The sequence below is a fragment of the Boleophthalmus pectinirostris genome, unplaced genomic scaffold (assembly GCF_026225935.1).
Source record: "Boleophthalmus pectinirostris isolate CB_2022bp ecotype Guang Dong unplaced genomic scaffold, ASM2622593v1 HiC_scaffold_18, whole genome shotgun sequence".
NCBI classification, from domain to species: Eukaryota; Metazoa; Chordata; class Actinopteri; order Gobiiformes; family Gobiidae; genus Boleophthalmus; species Boleophthalmus pectinirostris.
Window position 1 is genome coordinate 14,381,676 of NW_026571133.1, and position 19,925 is coordinate 14,401,600.

The 19,925-nt window shown below is 37.5% G+C and overlaps 2 protein-coding genes across 2 annotated transcripts; one reads left to right on the forward strand and one right to left on the reverse strand.

Annotated features, from left to right (window-relative positions):
- Positions 1-220: 220 nt before the first annotated feature.
- Positions 221-8,230, reverse strand: asb15b (ankyrin repeat and SOCS box containing 15b). The gene is made up of 13 exons (XM_020926148.2): positions 8,136-8,230; positions 7,278-7,330; positions 7,074-7,205; positions 6,151-6,309; positions 5,851-5,957; positions 5,629-5,767; positions 4,863-5,034; positions 4,379-4,539; positions 3,600-3,744; positions 2,843-2,998; positions 2,138-2,240; positions 481-637; positions 221-390 (listed from the first exon to the last, which is right to left on the reverse strand). Exons 1-13 carry the CDS (start codon positions 8,228-8,230, stop codon positions 221-223), a joined length of 1,749 nt encoding a protein of 582 aa, XP_020781807.2.
- A 1,791-nt stretch (positions 8,231-10,021) lies between these two features.
- Positions 10,022-18,162, forward strand: LOC129408963 (uncharacterized). The gene is made up of 7 exons (XM_055153912.1): positions 10,022-10,162; positions 12,790-12,897; positions 13,811-13,867; positions 13,944-14,102; positions 14,691-14,850; positions 15,405-15,496; positions 17,837-18,162. The coding sequence occupies exons 1-7, from the start codon at positions 10,025-10,027 to the stop codon at positions 17,990-17,992; spliced, it is 870 nt and encodes a 289-aa protein (XP_055009887.1). The 5' UTR covers positions 10,022-10,024; the 3' UTR covers positions 17,993-18,162.
- Positions 18,163-19,925: the final 1,763 nt, after the last annotated feature.

The following is a 19,925-nucleotide window of genomic DNA, read 5'->3' on the forward strand; positions in this document are numbered from 1 at the left end:
GGTTAAAAGCCACTGTAGATTACAAACTCTTTAAAATAAATGCTGCGGTAACAACTGCAAAAGGTGGTCACAAAAAACAAAACAAAAAAAAGCATTTATGAAAGAACTGACCAACTACTTTAGAAATCTGTATAAAGGTTTACTGCAGCGGATTAAAGGAAATCACTTTAAAATACCAAAAGATAAAAATATATTACCTAAACGGTGCTCACATTGCGTTCTAAAGAGAGGACAGGTCACCGTAGAGGTCATACTCTTTGTAGGTCAGATAGTTCTTCACTCTGGAAGGAAGAGGAACCTCTGACATCGCACCAGGATTGTTCAGTGTCTTTGGTGAAATGTGACCTCTAATGATCAATCGACACAAGTGCTGAAGGGAGCGTGGACTGCCTGTGGATCAAACAAACACAAAACTCCACTTAAATCGCCTATAAACGCATCAATATATGGATGCATGTGTACACGGGTGAGGGGTTTTACTGAGGATGCCTGAGATCTCCTCCCACTCAGGTTGGTCTTCCAGGATTTTCAGGAGTTTGGGACATAGATTTACATGGCTCACATAGTCCAGGAGCATCCTCACCACACCGCCCACCACATGTTCTTTCAGCCACGAAACTGACACAAACTCACAGAACTAAAAGGAAAGGAAAAGACTTTGGTTTAAAATGTGCATGTATGTAGCAGAATAAACTAAAACATCAGCAAGGTTTATAGATTAAATAGCAAAATGAAAGCACCACAATATATATTCAAAAGGTGTATTACATTAGCAACAAAATAATCCAGGATCATGGCAACTGGAAAGGAATTATATATGGAATAACTGCACTAACAAAACCTCAAAAATGTTAAAATATGTGCACAACTTATCTGAAAACAAAGTAAAAACCTGATTTTTTTTTTTTTTTGTTACATTAAAGGTCTTATCTAACACAAAATTGATTCTTGTGAACTTTTAGTCATGTTATAATGCTGTTACCTCCTCAAAAACATACCTGGAATTGTGTTTTGATTCATTCACATGTTTGAGTAATCCTTTTATGTTTTGTCTGTCTACATCTCCAAAGATCAAAATGCTTTGGGGTCCATCCATATGAAATCAGCCGCCTTCCACTATGAGCCATCTCAGATTTGGCTGAAAAAATGTCAACATGTGAAATGTAAACATTTCAAAAATTACCAAATGAAAGAATCTACAAATTTGAGCTCAGTCCCTTCAGACATTCCTGAATTATGGGCCGTTGAAATTTTGGCAACATACCCATTTGTTTGTTTGTTTGTTTGTTTTTTTGAGAAAACATAACTTCATAAAAAATAGAGCTAGGAAGCTGAAAATGTGTATTATATTTGATTATTGGTCATAGATTCAAAATCTGTTGTCAAATATTGGGTATCTTTATTAAGGGGAGCACTGTGGGTCCGCAAATCCCAAACTTGGCTGCTGCTCTTTTTTTTCTTTCTTTCTTTCTTTCTTTTTTCCAGGTGTAAGATCTATTTACTCCAAGCAGATATTTACAAACTAACTGTTGAACCTGAATATTTGAGAGAATGACCATTTCTGACAGCAGTCTCACACTATTCTTAGCTTTCATGTAGATGGTATGGAGTCCCAAATATAGTCACCAAGATCAAATTTGACCTTTTTGACCCCTTCTGCTAACCCTCAAGCCACAGTAGTTTTCAAGCTACCTTGTTCGGTAGAGATTTTATATTCCAGGCCTGAAATCATCCAAATAAGGGAAGGTGCATGGGTTTTTAAAAACACAATGGAGCACTTCCTGTACCACATGATACCACAAGTTAGAACAGAGTGCTTTCTGTTTTAGAGAAGAACTCAGCCTATATATACATGATTTGTGTTAAACATGTGTGTATGAACAAAACACAACTCTGCCTATGTTTTGATGAGGAAACAACATTAACAACATTATTATATTTTTAAGCCAGTCCTTTCTGATAATACTGTATTCATATGCAGGCTTGGGACTGGTAATGTGTACAATAGCAGATGACTGACTATTTTTTGTAATCACTTTGCTGTAACATGTTTATTGCCATTTTAATAGTGCTTTATAGTGGTGAGTGGTGAGTTATTCTGATTCCCAAAATAAAAGTTATTGTTGCTGTCACTCACTGTGATGGCGTCCGGTTGGCTGTAGATCTGGTACGCCTGATTATGGAGGTCAGCCCAGGTACTGTCCAGCTCCTCACTCACCCCACAACAACACTGGAAACATCTCATACAAAAATAGACAAAAAGTTATAAAATTGTTCCTAAAATGATTTGATTTCACTGGTATGTGAGGCAATACGTAAATCAAAGGAAAAAATTAAGATAAAATTGGCTCTTAAGTTTGGCATTTGGTCATTAATGAAGATCATTACAAGATGTGCTCAAAGGAATGTGTATCTAAATCTAGTCCCATAAAAAGTGACTGGCAGATGGTTGCAGGGTAAGAATGATGTTATCAGAGCTTGTTTGGGCCCAGTAAACAGCAGGAATAGGGACTTTGTCTGAACTTCCTGATCAAGTAAAACATAGTGAGGGAAAGAAACAGTTTTATACTAGAATATCAGCAGGCTATTTTTCAGCATTTTCAGTTTTAGACTTATTACAATATCTGAAAATCATCTAGTTTACATTTATGTTATTTGTGCGGCCATTAAACAAAAACTGAAATACAGATCAATGCCTTCTCTAGCTAAACAAATACAATCAAGAAGTGGTGTCATTATTCAAGCACATAGGCACAAATTTATAAGCTGAAAGAACTTAAATTTAAGTCACAATTATATATATTTTTTAAACATCATATATAGAGAAATAGCTCTTTCATACCTGTTTGCATCATATCCACTGTTGAGCAGCAGGCGGAGCATGAAAGGGTCCCTCAGACAGTACTGCAGTCCTGTGGGGAACACTGTGTGGCTGATGGCATTAAAGTAACAGTTCACATCAGCTCCATAGGACAACAGCAGGCGCACCAACTCATACCTGCAATGAGTTTTGTACTATTCACTTTTTTTTTTTTTTCTTTAGGCAAAGCATTAAATTTTCCATGGAGAAAGCAGCCTCCCATTTAACAATTGGTGTCTCACTTTACCTCTGAGTGAACATAATATTGGGTATTGATCATGCTGATGTTTTTTAGTGTATGTAATATATATAAATGACATGTTTAGTGTTTCAACATTTCTACAACAATGTAATGTTATCACTGGGCAGGGGTGTCAGCCTGGGGCTGGCTAAAGTGTACTGTTTACCTAGGACCTAGTATAAGGAGAGGCCCTCACAAAGTCTTCTAATATACAGTTTTCATAAAAAAAACAGTGTGGGTCCACCAAGATGATTTGTACCTATGGCCCAGAGTTTGGTGCTACTTCCCTGTCACTGAGTTTAATTCGGTGTAAAACCTGTACACCAGATTGCACGCTGTAGTAAAAACCTCTAAAAACATAAACTGCATCTCTCAATTATTAATGCTCCCAGACAACATTTTTAAAAAGTGCTGTTTGAACAAAATCTTGATTTTAAAATCTAAATTGTAAAACAAATCCAAATGTTATTTGAATAATGTATCCTTATTTTTCTCTACCTCTCGGCTCGTATGGCAACTAATATACATCGTAACGGATCCAGGTCACTTCTGGCTCCTGCCTCCAGTAACATCTGTGCACAGGTCACATCTCCGTTACACACAGCGAAGTACAGAGGACTCCTCCTGAGGTCGCCGTAGTTCTCTGCAACAAGAGAGCAATGATTTATGGGTAAAGTATTGTGGATTCAAAGTTTTTACTCTGAAGACATTCATTTTGTGACAGCAGGTGATGAATATAAATGACAATCACCAATGAATCTTGTATAACAGGAGCTTTTGAAACTTTTGTATCAACAGAAAATTCACTGTGACCATTAAAGGGCTTATACTATGCTATTTTCTGATCTACGTTATAATGTTGTTTCCTCATCAAAAACATGTGGAGCTGCATTTTGTTTCTTTCATACATGTTTAACACTCAAACCCTGCATATTTAGACATTCTTTTCCACCTTGTGATACAGGAAGTGCTCCAAAACTCCACACACCTTCACTAGACTCATTTGGATGATTTCAGACACAATATTTCCAATCTCTACTGAAATAACAGTAGCCGTTAACTTGAAAACTACTGCTTCATTACAAGGTGGAACAGAACATTTTGAGCTTGGAGATGTAGACAGACTAAAGGATTACGCAACATATTTGAATGAAACAAAACACAACTCCAGGTATATTTTTGGTAAGGTAACAGCATTATAACATGGCTTAAAGCTCACAGGAGTCAATCTTGCGTAACATAGGACCTTTAAATGATTATTATAGTTTGTCATGTACCAGACATGTATGTTGCCAGCTGCACATTGACGTCGAACCCGCTGTCTATGAGCAGCTGCAGACACTGGGGCTGTCCTCCATCTGCGGCCGCGTGCACTGGACTATGGCCGGACATACAGATGGCTTTCTTTGAGGTGAGGGGCAGGAGGGTCCTCAGAGCGCTGCACAACACACAAACAGGAAGTCAAGAGCAGGGCTAGAAGGGCTACAAGGTGACCAACAGGTGATAGGTGGTGGACCCCTCACCTGAAAAGTGATAATGTATTGGATTTATATAGTGCCTTTCTTTTTAGATCTTCGGGTTGATAGATGAGAGCCCCACAAATTCAAGAGTGCCAACTATGCCATTCTGTCAGCCCCTTTTTAATTCAATGTACTGTTTAAAACTAATGTACATGTCATTATTACCATCACATAGCCATTGTTTTAATGCATTAAGCTGATGAATGAAATGTGGTTGTAAATGAAAGTGCCTTATGCTCACAGTATGTGCCCCTCGTACGCTGCTCTGTGGACAGGCAGCTGAAAGGCATTGCTCTGCACATTAGGATCTGCTCCGTGCTCCAACAGCAGCTCTATACAGTCCAGGTTTCCATTTCCGGATGCATCATATAGCACTGTATCCCCATTGGTGGCCTGGGCATTCACATCGCCACCTGGTGGAGGACAGTGGCATTATATTGAAATACTGGAAACATTTATATGAGCAATGAGCATCACTAAAATCTTGTTGGAATAGCTCTAGAGCAGGGGTCTCCAACCTGTAGCTCAGGAGTTACTAGTAGCTCTCCATCCCCCTTCCAAGTATTGTCCATTTGATTGATTAAAAACCTATTTCCTTTATAAATGTATGATTTTGATGCCTAATTTTGTGCACTGACAACTAGATAATGGGTTATGTTTTATAGACATGTAACTGTATGTACCTCATCTTCGGCTTACCATGACTCTATTTACAAAACCTTTGGTGACTGCTAAAATGAGTAGCTCTCTGGCATTTTTGTTTTACAAAATGTAGCTCACAGGAAGAAAAAAGCTGGAGACCCCGCTCTAGAGTTTCTTTTAATCTTAATAAATCCTAAGTGGATATTGCTCACTATCAGTCCATCAATCAATAAAATGAACCATACTTAACATCAGTTTTATGCCATAGAATTTACAGGTGTAACAGGGCGATAATACTCATTCATTTTTTTATAACATAAGTTTAATGTTAATGTATTTTTATTTTATTGTTTTGTAAATTTTACCATGTTGTATGAGAATCTCCAGTACTTCAGTGTTGCCATGTTCAGCTGCGATGCTCAAAGGGGTCACTCCATGTCCATCTCTAGAGGTCACTTTGGCCCCATGTCGAAGCAGCAGCATCAAAATAGCTGGACAGCCCACCTAAGGACAAGTAAAAGACCCTTTTACTTTTAAGCATGAAACACAAATTATTTTTTTAAGCATAAAACACAAATTTAAATGACCTTAGCGACTTCGTGGATGGCTGTCCACTTCTTCAGACACACCTGCTCCACAAAGGCTCCTCCCATAATCAGGGCAAGCGCCATCTCATATGATTTTTGTCTCACCGCTGCAGGACACCCAATCCCACAGGACATACAGATACATGAGATTGATAACAATAAGCCTGTCACTGACTACATGTTACCAAGTGTGAACAGAGACTACTTGTCCAAAAGCCCAGGTTTTTAACTTGTTTTCACTTCAAATAAAATAGTGCATAATATTAAAATCAATATGAATCCATGCTTGAGGACACATACCCAAGAGTAGGGGAGACTCATTCCTGTCATTTGTGTTGTGAGGGGAGACTCCATGTTTTAACAGGACAGTCACATTATCCACCAAACCGGCCTCAACTGCCAGGATCAGAGCTGTGTCTCCATTGGCTGTCAGCTCCTCCAGAGTGAGCTCAGTGGATGCTACACACAAACAAGGAGCTGCTCAGGGTTTCATCCAACAACATTTGTTGCCAGTACCTAATCAACACCTTTCTGTCCTATCTGGTTTTTACAGATGTTACAGCCAAAACTGAATCCTTTCTTTTTTCTGTCTAATATGTCAACTTTGAGGACATAATTATTTTACTTTCCCCTATATTCTGCCCTTTATAACGAGCCCCATATTGAAGATCAGTGATTTCCATTGACAGAAAAGTTAGGTTTGGAGTTTTCTTGTAGCCAAAATAATATAGATTTGAGTACAAGGGGTGACATGAAATAAGCCAAAGAGATATTTGATTTGTTGTGAAAACTGACTGTAATAAAAATGTCTTCGACCTGGTCTTGATGTATTCTCACATAACACCACTAGATGCTATCTACTTTACTTCTGACTGATAGTTAAGTGAGGGGAGGGGGAACAGGTTTCACATTTTCCATCTACTGGTGACAGATGGTAGATTTAAAGGTGCGCTGCATAACTTTTCTGGTAGTGGGTCTGCCATCTGCTTGTTTTGATGGACAAGTTATTGCTTTGCTGGAATGTTCCAAAGTGTGATATTAAGGTACTTTATTGCTAAGGCGACAAGCAGCATCTCACTGTAATAATGCATCTTTATCAAGGCATTGTTAAGCAAAATTTCTGTAACTGAATAAATGCAACATAGACAAGTTTAATGTGGGGGCAAGCTGATGAAAAGTTACACAATGCACCTTTAAATTAAAATTTAGATCGTGGGCCTCACCTTGTAGCACAGCCTCCAGGACCTGTATGTGTGGATGAACCGCCGCTGAGTGCAGAGGGAGCCACCCGCGGATGTCCCTCTCTCTGAAGGAGGCCGGGTGCTCTGACAGCTGTTGTAAAGTCAACACATCACCTGCGCACAGACTTATCAGGTTATACAGGATGTTAAAATGCTCATGGACATTTGTTTGACTCAGTACAATACCGTTCTGGATGGCTGACATTATCCTTGTAAAATTTTTGCTGTTTGATTCTTTCCTGTTGAAAACATAAAGAAAATTCTGTGTCTTTAAATACTTACTTACTTATTATGATCTGACAAAGATGGCAAAGGAGAAATTCAGTTTGTCACCTGGACAAAAGTTTATATGGTTGAACATGTTACGCAGCTCATTCAGGCTGCTTCTTCAGTTAATGCTGAGCTGCAAAACATATTTGACCATATAAACTCTTGTCCAGGCAACAAACTGAATATCTCCTTTGACATGGATTCTACCTGGATGATTGAGGGATTTTTCACACCTTACAAAGATCCACTGATCGATTCATTAAATGCAGTTTGGGAGTAAGTGTGCGGGCTTTGTCTCACCTTTTGCATTGTGTAACTTTTCTCATTGCATTTTTTCAATTACATGTTTCATCTACTCAACTGAAAAACTGTGAGTGGGAACACCTCTCCACAGACCTGTAACGTGGCCTGATTATCTTCTTGTGTCCACAGAGATACAGAAGTTAAATGCCATACAGTGTGACATTCCAGGCAAAGCAATCACACCTCCATGGAGACAAGCAGGTTGCAAACACTCCTCCACAAAATTTAGTGCACCTTTAACCTTTATTTTTTTCTCAGAAGCTTGTTTGACCTTAGAGTACAACAATCATTGATGAGAAAGTGGTTAGACATTGGGAAATATTAAGAGCCTGTATGTCACAAATCCTTAGCCCTATCTATCTGAATGTACACCATAACAAATATTGTAATTCTGAGGAAAAAACTAATTTAAATAGGAGTAATGATAAAGAGCATGTCCCATATGTGCTAAGACAGTAGCATAAGTAGTACCTGCGCTGTGGCTGTCTGTATGAATCCCGGATACTCTCTTGAACACCAAACTCCATAAGTTCCCCATTTATTTCTTCTCGTTCAAAGTTATTCATTCTAATGAGAAAACATATTTACACAATTCTCATATTCAGAGACAAAAGATTTTGAAGGACATTTGTTGACAACACAATCCATGTACTTTATATCTCTGAATGTTGCAAATGTTTCTAACACAATATCAGTTAAACCCCACTATAGGCAATCATAAGTTCATAATGAGGTGAATGTGTCTCCTCACCTGTTGATGTTGTAGCAGTTAAGTTGTCTTTAGTTGTGTAGCATGGAGTTAGCTTGTGTGTTTTGTTTTGCAGGGTCTCAGAGTGAGTAGTATATTTTTAGATGTGGCCTGCCCCGCTTTAACTTGCCAAGTCAGCTGTGCGTCTGCTCATAACTATTTTACTCCAGATTTCAGCGAACAAAGTATTACTAACTCTACTCGCTTACATACAGTGGAGTAGAAGAATTGTGAATAATCTGATGGCAAAGATTAAAGTGTTTGTAATGTGGGTTATCTTACACAGACACTACTCCAGTCACTGTTATTGATCGACTAAAGGTAATTGATCAGGGAAAAGGTTTCACTTCATCAGTCATGGCGTCATTAGACAAGACAAAGTCAACGCCTCCACATTTACTGAAGGACACTCAATGCATTTTTAATGTAGTCGTGTAGTAATGCTAAAATCAAACTCTATTCCTTTTCAAATCTATTATCACTAGTGTCTCAGTCTTATATTCAGAATATTTAGATTTAAATTAAATATATAATAAAACACAGAGTATGGTCATTTTGTATGTAACACGCAGCATCATGCATTTTGAATACAATATTGTTATGTCACACTCATATTTGGAGATATGATTTGTTTTATTTTCAGTTTAAATTATTCCGTGGAGCTGTTTTTCTGGGTTCTCTGGGAAGCATTGGCCAATCAATAATATGGAATATTAGTTTTTGTTTTTTTTTTACATATAGCTTGAGTCCAGAAACATGATATTAATTAATTAATAGGGATGTAGGTCACTCTTTTGCTGATTCAAAGGACACACAATATGATGTTTGGCATTTTAGCATATGGTGTGATATAAAATGAATCCAATTAGACAAGGATCTGTGTTGTAAATTCTGTATTGATCCAAAGATCACTACACATTTAAATACTGGTCGAATGTTTTTAAACTGAGGAAATAATGTGTGCATGTGAAATAATAATGTGTACAGGACATTTTATGCTGCACCACAGAAACACTTGACTGAGAAACCTTTTAAAATATTAAAATCAATTGAATTTTATTATAATGTTTGTATAGCTGATACTTTACAGAAAACCACTTTGACAAATGCAATGTAATTGATAGCCTACATCCCTTGGCTATCAGCAGTTATAATTCAGACTATAGGTAGCCAGTCAATTACTCTAATCTAGTCCAATCTGATATATAGCTTCGGCCTAAAGTTGTCTGCGAAAGTCCTCTAAGGCCAACTGAAACGAAAGAAGTTATTTGAAGTCTGTGGCTACTGTCCACTTGTAAAGCTTGGCAGATAACCTTGTTACATCTAAAAAGCCAAATATTCCTCTATGTGCGAGCAAGCGCCCACTTATCTATGACGTACGTTCAAAATTGATACGTGGGAGTTTATGGAGAAGTCTCAGACAGTGTCAGCACCAGCGTGAGCGTGCGTGTGTATGTGCAAAGTGCGCGTGAACGTGTGTCTGTGCATGTGTGTGACACGGTGATTCAGCTCGTAGGCGGACTCTCTACCGTCAAAAGACTTCACCAATCTGTCTGGAGCAGAGCGAGCTGGTAGCAGAGCGCGGGCCGCGTCTACACTCTCACTACACACTATGCGCGAACCTTACGCACACCGCCGCGCACACGTTCACCGCCACGCTCTGACCGCGGGAGAAAGTGCACTGGAAATACGGGATTTTGATGCAGTGGATACGGGTAACCTCGGCTTTTTGCTCCATATGAGGAAGAAAGTAAGTTTGGTTTACTTTTTGGTTTTTGATTAATATGCGTGCGTAAAGTTATGGAGTGATGATTTCCATGCCACAAGTTATTGAAGAAATAGAGAAAAGAAGCGCAACTTTGGCATTCTGTGTATTTATTATAGAAAAGTTGCAACTATTGTATAGGCAACAATTAAATGCATTTACTTATGTTTTCCAAGTCATCTAGTCATCTATCTTTTTTTCCAAATTGCAATTGGCACTGATAGCATGTGTTTTTTTTTTCTTCTTTTTGTTTTTGTTTTTTTGTTGTTTTTTTCCTACAATAGGCCTAACTCGGTGTCCCTAAATTTAGATAGTACCCTATATCCCTTTATTTACCATAAAACCCCAAAAATATAGCCTAAGCTTAATGTAAAATACACTCTTGCAGCCAAAAACGTTTTACAGTGTTAAGCTGCCATAATGTAAATGCGTGTAGTTCTAAAAGGCTGAGTAAGATGACACAAGAACTGCCCAGTCAATATACTGAGTAAATGATGCACGTGGGCTTTCAATGAATGTTAACAATGCATTAAGAGCTATTTTAAATGATCCTATTGTCAACAATTAAAATATGTATTATACTTGTGTTGCTTTTGGTAAGTTGAAAGACAGTTTTTTTTTGTTTTTTGTTTTTTGTTTTTTTTTTTTATTTAAAGTGCTAAAGATAAATTCAAAATCAGTTTGTAATGAACATATGGTACAATCTGAATACTTTTGATCCAGGGAGTATATATCTTGAAGTCTTTTTGTATTTTTCAAAAGGGTTTCTCACAATAAAAATAAAGACAAAAAGATCTTATCCAAAAATTAGGACCTTTGGGTAATTCGTGCCATGGACTTAGACTAAAGACAGATCATAAATACTTACTCCATCTTGAAACTTGTAAACTCTTTGGTTTATAGCTTAAAATGATAGCAACCCCTCACTATTAAAGGGATGTATAGTGCTTTTTACAAGCCTTTTGGAAGCATTTTAGTACTTATGTCACTATAGTTTTAGAAACCACATGCAAAATATAATAAAATGTGTAATATGATACAGTAATGTTGTAGCAATGTGGTAATACTTCTAGCTACAATACAAAGTAATATGTCTGAGCAGCTTTTTTTTTTTCTTTTATAAATTTGTATTCAGTTTCTTTTACAGCCAGTTTTCTTATTGAGCAAACCAAATGGTGCACATGTTAGCATATTTGTTCATTTAATTAAAATACTATTGGTATGGTTTAAAATTTTGAAACATCAATGAGCATTTTATGTATTTTATTCAAGCTTATGTTTTGTTAATTGCCAGCAGCCAGCTTAAAATACTTTGGTGAATAAGCCCTAAATGTTACCAGTGTACTCATAAACATCCCCCTCCCATTTGGTAACATTATCCATATTCAATAATAAGTGAGATACCGTTACAATTAACCTCCAATCAGCCCTGGCACATTAATGGATGCACTGAAAGCTTTCATGTTTGCCGTGTTTTGGTCAGTTCCTGTACTGAGTCTCAGATGGATCACAAAATGGGGGTGGGGAACATGAATGCAAAAGCGGTCTGCAGAGGAGAAGGCAGGATGGTTGTCAAAAGTATGTGGGTGTTTAACTGGTCAGCGTCCAGCGGCGATGTCGATAACTGTGCATTAAAGATGGACCATTACGGGCTTATAAAACTGATGGTAGGCTTAAATGCATCATATTTGTTATACGCCAGTGTTAAGTAACAGAAGAGGTTTTAGTGAGGTAGGGATAATGTACTACCCAGAGCGAGAAGGTTGTGGGTTTGATATCCTGTTGCACAAAGATGCGTCAAATGCAAAGGACATAATTACAGTTTGGCCTGTCATGATAACAAATTTGAAAGCACAGAAAATTTCTACAGAGAAATATTACGGTCAACTATAATATTCAAACTACTTTATGCTTCTGACCCAAAGCATAATAATATCTGTAATCTAGTTTTGTAATATGACATGAGCTGCAACAAATAAATAGCTGAATGAACCAATAAATAGTCATAGGAGTTATTTATTCTATTCTCTACAGCTCAAATCGTATCATAGTACAGAAAAAAATGTAAAAGAAAATCTCTACCACTATTGTTAAGAAATACTGAGCTTTTTTTATTGAACAATAAATCAATATAGTAAATACTGTGACAGACCTACGTGCGTCTTAACACCTCCAAGTGTTTTTAAGGTGCACTATGTAACTTTTCTAGTGGGGTCCCTCATTTTCTTGTCTCTGTGACAATGTTACACTGTGCCTGCTACAACATGAGGCCAAGTAAGAGCTGTGGAAAGAGATGCTCCACTCACAATAACAATGAATATTCAAAAATGCTATGCAAACACAAGCAAGGGGCAGTTCCTCCACCAGAAAAGTTTCAGAGTGAAAGAACAATTTGGCATATTTTGACAATCTGTGTCCCAGTCTTCTCACTATACCTTATCATTGCATATACAGTATATGTAGGACTAGGACTAGGACTAGTATCTTGATAGAGGTTTTAACTCACTCAACAAATGTGTGGCATTTTCTTTTTTTTTTTTTTTTTTTTTTTTTTTTTTTTTTTTACAGAATTGTGTGTAATTAACTTAAAAATGCCCTGTACTCATTTGCAGATCGTGAGTGCTCCTTATCTCCTCCTGAGTTTGTTCACAAGTTTGAATTTGTGCTCCGGTAAATTTGGCCAACCCATCACAGACGATGTGAGGACACTGGCTTTACTGGTAAGACATGTAACAAGACGATGCACTTCATAATACTAGAACATTTGCCAAATCAGTGGTGAGTTTATGGCAAGAGGGATGCTGTGGCTAGAACTGCCAGGAAACAGGATGTCCAGAAGAAGACCAAAGAGGAAATCTGCGGATGTATAGTGAAAAGAAACATAACGATCGCTGATGGATGATAGCAGGGAGGAGATCACAATCAAATTTATTTGTCATTTCAGTATAAAAAAAAATGCACAGAAACAAAACACTGTACTCAGGTCCAAGTTATTAGCAGCATAAAAACAATGCATAGCTTAAAAGGCCTTATTACGCTCTGATGTATGTTATATGCTGTTTCCTCATCAAAAATATACCTGGAGTTTTGTTTTGTTTCATTCACACATGTTTAATCCACAAACCCTATGTGTTTAGTATTGACTTTCTCTGAAATGGAAAACACTCTTCCACTTTGTAATGTCATGTGGTAATAAAGTGCTTCACTGTATTTTTTTAACTCCATACACCTTAATAGAATCATTTGTATCATTTCAGCCCTGTAATTGCCCATTTCTACGGAACAAAAGGTAAAAGCTATTAACTTGAAAACTGCCACTACATGACATCACAAGGTGGAACAGTGCATTTTGAGCTTTGGAGATCTAGACAGATAATAATGCAGTGTTACTCAAATACTTGTGAATTAAACAAAATACAACCCCAGTTATCTTTTTAGGAGGTAACAACATTATAACAAGTCTTAAATTTCACAAGAGTATGTCAAGTGTAGTGTTTAAAACAACCCACTCCAATCCCCATTTTCTAAAGTGGAAAGTATGTTTTACTGGGCTTTTTAACATTTTTAATTTACACATGAAAAAATTTGGAATGAACCTATTCTCAATGCATGTTTTTTTTTTTCGTAATGCAGAAGCAGAATATCCCCTCTGATTATGAGATTCCTGTTCAATATATTCCCAAAGAACTGGTATGTACAATAAAGTTAATGTGAAACTGCTTTATGTGTAAAATAGTAGTTTAAGTTGTGGTTTGTCTTTGTGCAGGCTGGCAGGTGCTGGGTGGTGTTAAACATCTATCCTCTGGAGCAGAGTCTCAGAAGGCTTTCTGACATGTTTGGAGCCATTTCATCCAATAAAGACAACATTGTGGTTTTCATCGCCATGCTCAAAAGTTTACGCTTCACATTTGACCATGAGGAGCTGGTGAGTCAGATAATGTATGAACAGACTTTGCACTTTAATAAACTGTGCATTGTAATAGACTTGTTATTTTAATTAGGATATCCATATTTATTATTTTTTTCACTTGAGCCAGCTATTGAATATTTTGCATGACTCTAAAAGGAAACACACTAGTTCAGAACAATGGAACAACATATTTGACTCTAGACTGTCCTCACTGAATGAACCATTCCAGCCACCCACATCAGATTTATTGTTTAGCAACTACAAAACATTTATTGGCTACATGAAGGTAAGGTACAAAAAATACATACTTTATTATTGTAAAATTCAATTTATATAACTATGTCACTTCAGTTTCATTTGTTTTTGTATAGCCCCAAATCACAACAATACAACAGTACAATAACCCTGTATGGAAATAAAAACTGCCAGCTAAGCCTTTTATTTTTAGTCCAGTCTAGCCATAAGAGTCACAAGATAATGTATTTAAAAACCTTTCATATGTGAGTCATGCCCAGTAAGGAAGTGACTGTTGTAATCCAAAATGGGAATAGTGAAAGTGGAAAGAAGAGTGTTATTTGAGTGCACTGTGTTCATGGTCCACAGGAAACAGCAATGCAGCTCTTCCAGTGCCACTATCAAGAGGGCTCCTTCTTGTCCGGTCTTTACTTCGATTACATCAACGACGTTTTAAACACAGCTTCAGAGGAGACGTCCAGCCTCTCCTGCAAACCTCCTCCGTGTCTCAACTCTCACACTTCTCCAGGTACACCATCTTTCCTTTGGGCACACAACAAGCGGATGTTACAACTATGAAAATGCTTTGAGTGCGCTCTATTGATTGTGGGGTCACAGAGGCACAGCTGTGTCACATTACAAAGGGCAAATACTGGATGACCTTTGCACTTTGCAGTTAATGTTGATACTATTAAATATTTATTTTGAATTGAGAGATTGATGGGTGAAGTTTAGAGTCAAAGCCAGTAGCTTACATATATTAAAATGTGGCTAGCTTTCAAAGGATGAGACCCTAGATCCAAACCCAATGGCTGGCCTTTGCCTTTCTGTACTGAGTTTTCATATTTCACACTGTGTTCAGGTGGGTTTTCTCCAGTTTCTCTTATCAACCAAAAACATGAACACATAAGTAAAATACAGGTAGTTCTGAACAAGTCGAGCTCGAGATCTAGAAATTGATATCTTGTTCCATCAGGGTGTCCTAGTGGCAGTTTGTGTGAAACATGGAGTTCATGTGAAAATTCAAGTCTTATAGTTTGTTAAATATAACTTATGTTGTTTGTTGTTTGTTGTTTGTTACAGGGAGCCATGAAGGGGGACATCCAAAAAGCAGAATAGTGTTGCTCTTTCTGCTCATCCCCATCACAGCTTGTGTTGTACTTGTGGTGTGGCTGGTAAGTTTAACAAATCAACAAGTGAATTTCCACATAAAAAGCAAATGTAGGAACTCATTTAACTTATTTTACACTTTGAGTTAACTACAATGCACCACAGATCCATATGTTACACACAAACTGCAGCTTGTTATACTATGAACATGTCAAGACACTCAGTAACACCATTCAGATACCGGTAGCTCTCTTGTGTCTGAAGCATAAATAAAACGTAAATCTGAGCGACAGCAGTTCATTTGTGGTCAGTGGTGGTTCATGATTGGTCCTTTCTCTCTGGGCCCTCATGTGCCCTCTGGTCTCTGCGGATCTCGCCTATAAACCCTGCAGGATGTGCCCCCATTATTACGGAGCACTTTCCAGGAAGGCCATTCTTGTAAAATTAACAACTAAGCATCAAATATTCAGCACCAGCACTTCACCACTTCCTCATTGCATTACGTAATCATATTTATGTGATGCCATTAATCCACTATACCAAACAACATACTACAGCACATTAGCTACAGAGATGTTCATGTGGACCTATTGACTCAGTTCACAACTTTGATTTTATATGGGTTTACTTATTCCTACTGCATGCAGATTTGCACATAGCACTTTCTGGACCCACAAAGATGCTTTACATTTTATATATAGTCAGTTGTAGGTGCCATTACTATAGCCACATCTGCCCTGGGGAGGACTGACAGAGAGGTATCTGCCAGTCTGCGCCAACACTGACCACTACCAGTCACTCACTCATACAGCTCATTGATCCTTAAAGGTCCTATATTATGCCAAATTGATTCTTGTGAGCTTTAAGTCATGTTATAATGTTATCTCCTCAAAAACATACCTCTTGTTTTGTTTCATTCACACAAGTTTGAGTTAACCTTCATTATTACCCTGTCCACATCTCTAAAGCTCAAAATGCTCTATTACACCTTCTGATATCATCAAGTAGTAGTTTCAGTAGAGATTGGCAGTTCCAGGGCAAGAATTATCCAAATGATTCTAGTGAAGGTGTATGGAGTTTAAAAACACAGTGGATCACTTCCCATATTACCATACAACATCACAATGTGGAAGAGAGTGTTTTCAGTTTGAGAGAAGAACACTGCCTAAATGTGAAAGAGTTTTGTATTAAACATGTGTGAATGAAAGAACTTTAGGTATTTTATTTTATTAATTTTTTTTATGAGGAAAAAACATAATAAAATAGATCAGAAAATAGTATAGTATTGGCCCTTTAAGCCATTTTTAAGCCATGTTTGCCAAAGACTGGGTTGCAACTCTCAGGTGGGCCGCAAGAGATTTTGCTTTGTCATGATCTGCATGTAGGTCTGCAATACACAGTTCTGACATGAGTGAATGAGTGACTATTTAGTTCCAGTATTGCTGGTTCAATTGAATGTTGAAAAGAAAAAGAATGGGCAACATTTAATGTCCAAATAGGCGACTTATGAATACCTTCTATTTCCGGTTGAATTACTGTTTTTCATTGTTTAAAACTTGAGTAATACTAATTGTTCAGAGAGACACGATCACTCAGTCAACAATAAAATATCGTCATTAATGTTCAGTAAATTTTGTGATTTACAAATATATTGACTTGGGTCACAAAGGTTTGTGACTTTTAAAATATGGATCCCCAGAAAAAAAGTTTAGGAAACACAGCTTTAAGCTATGTGGCTGAGGTGTCACAGGAGGCCAACCTCTTGTCATCTTGCCATCCTGAAGCAGTTCACTCAATTTAATTCAATAGTTTAAAGTCTATGAAACTACTCATCAAAAAGTCGATAAAGTTGTCCTCTGCTCCTACAGTGTTGGACCCATTGAAGTATGGGCAAAACGTAACAGCTACAAAAATGATGCATAATTTCCCAGTGTCTATTATAATGACAAATCTACAAATAAACCAAATGTAGAACTAAAGCCAGATTAACACTGGTTCTTCCAACTAAATAAATTACATAAACATAAAATATTCTATTGATAAATCTACAAGTAAACCAAATGTAGGACTACAGCCAGACTACGACCAGTTCTTCCAACTAAATAAATTACATAAACACAAAATATAACACCATATTTTTTATTTATTTATTTTTGAAAAGGGACAGTACACATTAATCAACATCAATCATTTGAGTTGATTTTCAGTGGTAGTCTTTTGCCATGTGTGAAAAAGGCATAGAAAACAGTTATAGTTTCACCATTATTGCTAGTCTTTGCAAGTTTAATTAGTTATGACATCAATACATAACTTTTTAAAATGCTTGAAACAAAGTAGATCAAACAAGTTCTCATCTCTGAAAGTTGAGTGGCATATAAACTCCTCATTATCCTCTTCCCTCTCAGGTCAAGTCCAAGAGGCCGTCTGCAGCCTGCAACTCTGAAAATAACCCAGCGCCACCTTCTGACACCATCTCGAGTGTGTCTATCTCCGTCCCACTCCAAACAATCGCCCACCACAGAGCAGCAGAGGAGACCGCCCCGGAGCACCAGAGTGGATGAAACGCAATTAATGCACGTAAATAGACGGAAACAGCAGCCTGAGGACTATATAAATGTATGCAGGCTTATCCACAGAGGCTTCACCACTGCGGTCGCAACTCTTTCTCCACTTCCACACACTCAAGAGCAGGAGCCGGTTAGTGCACTTATAAGACCAGGGGAACATGCAGAGTGCCCTATGGCGGCTGAGTGTCTGCCAAAGTGTGTTTCATGTTGTGGATGTGTTTTAACAGTCTTGCTAATGCTAAAAAGTCACTTTTGTTATGAACTACAAATAACATGGTGGAGAGAGTTCTATGCAGATGGTAGAAGTCTGCAAGGCTTCATCTTTGGACTAATCCATTTATGAACTGCTGGTTACACAGACTACTGTATTGTGAAGGGTAACTAGAGTTTGCGGTCAGCTCAAAGAATTCATATAGAAAGGGATTCCTAACAATGGTGTCTTTATGAGTGTGTAAAGCACCCTAAAACTGGTAAAAACTTGTTGTGAAAAACAAGCCTGAATCTGGTCTACTGTTGTCAGCTGTCTGTTGACGTTGCTATGATCTGTCACAAACTGCAAACCTGTTCTGGTCACAAACAAGTGGCTGAGCACTTGGACAAATGTGGGCCTCTGTGTATCAAAGATGTGACCAGATGGCACATTGCCATGGCCACAGGGTCCTTGAATCCTGTCATTGTGTTTCAAAGCATCACCAGTGATCTATAGCTGCTGCTGCAGTGTGTTTTAGTGTTCACTGAGTCAGAGCCAGTCAGTCATGAGAGCATGACTCCTCCAGTGAGCGCCCTGTACTGAATGTGTCAGAGGAGAGAGAGGGAGAGAGAGAAGAGAGAGGAGGAGGACGGGAAAGGAGAGATAGCGATAGTGAGATGGATGGACAGATGAGCTCAGACACAGACATAAGGGAGACTTGTTCCTCTTACAAAAGGCTGGCCGTAGGCTGGAGGAAATGCCTCTTACAAACAGCACTGAAGTCGGCAGATCCCCATGAATCAATGGGATAAGAATCTCTCCAGACCGCAAGGCGAATGGGCCCCATCCCCAGCAGTGGTTTTCCACAACAATTATCTGTGCTCAGATCATGTACATTCAAAACAAACTGGAAAATTGCTCATATCTTTGTATTAAATGTGTTTACAATGCAGTAGACAAAGTCTACAATATCTGGACCAATGTGTGTGAATGTTGTGAAAACATTATGTGGTCTTATTTTATTGTCATATTTTTATTTAAGAAATAACTTTTTATACATTTTAAACATGGAAACAAATGCTAAATGTAAAATGTGTGAAATTGTAAATTTATAAAATTCTACTTATGTTTGTGCATATGTAAGGCAAGTTATAATATTTGGTCATTTGACCACTGATGCCACTATTTCTTGTAATTACTGTATACAAAACTGAAATGTGAAATATTTTACCCATGTAAAACTATTTATCAACATGGTCAATTTCAAGATTAAACTATTTGAAACAACCATTTAGGCTATGATACAGGCTTTATAAGCCTACATTTTCAACAACACAAGTTTTAATCAACAATAATCTTTGATTAGTTATGTTCTGTTTGTATTGGGTGACCAGATCATAATGAACCTGAGTAGCCTACTTTAAAATGACACAGTGTAACTTTTCTTGTGAGGAGTCTGCCACCTGCTTTGTCTTGAACATTTCTCAAAAGTCAAATCTATAAATGTTTTGTCCTCTTCTGACATAATCATTATTTAAGACTACCTCATTTAATGTTACATGTTATAGACCCAGTTTAGTCTCATTTTAAACCTAAATCCTAAATTAGGCTATTTAGCCTAAATTAGACTAAATTAGGCTAAATGGTATAAAATGAGAATAAACTGGATCTAAGATAACATTAGATGAGGTAATCTTAAATAATGAATACATCACAGGAGGACAAAACATTTATAGA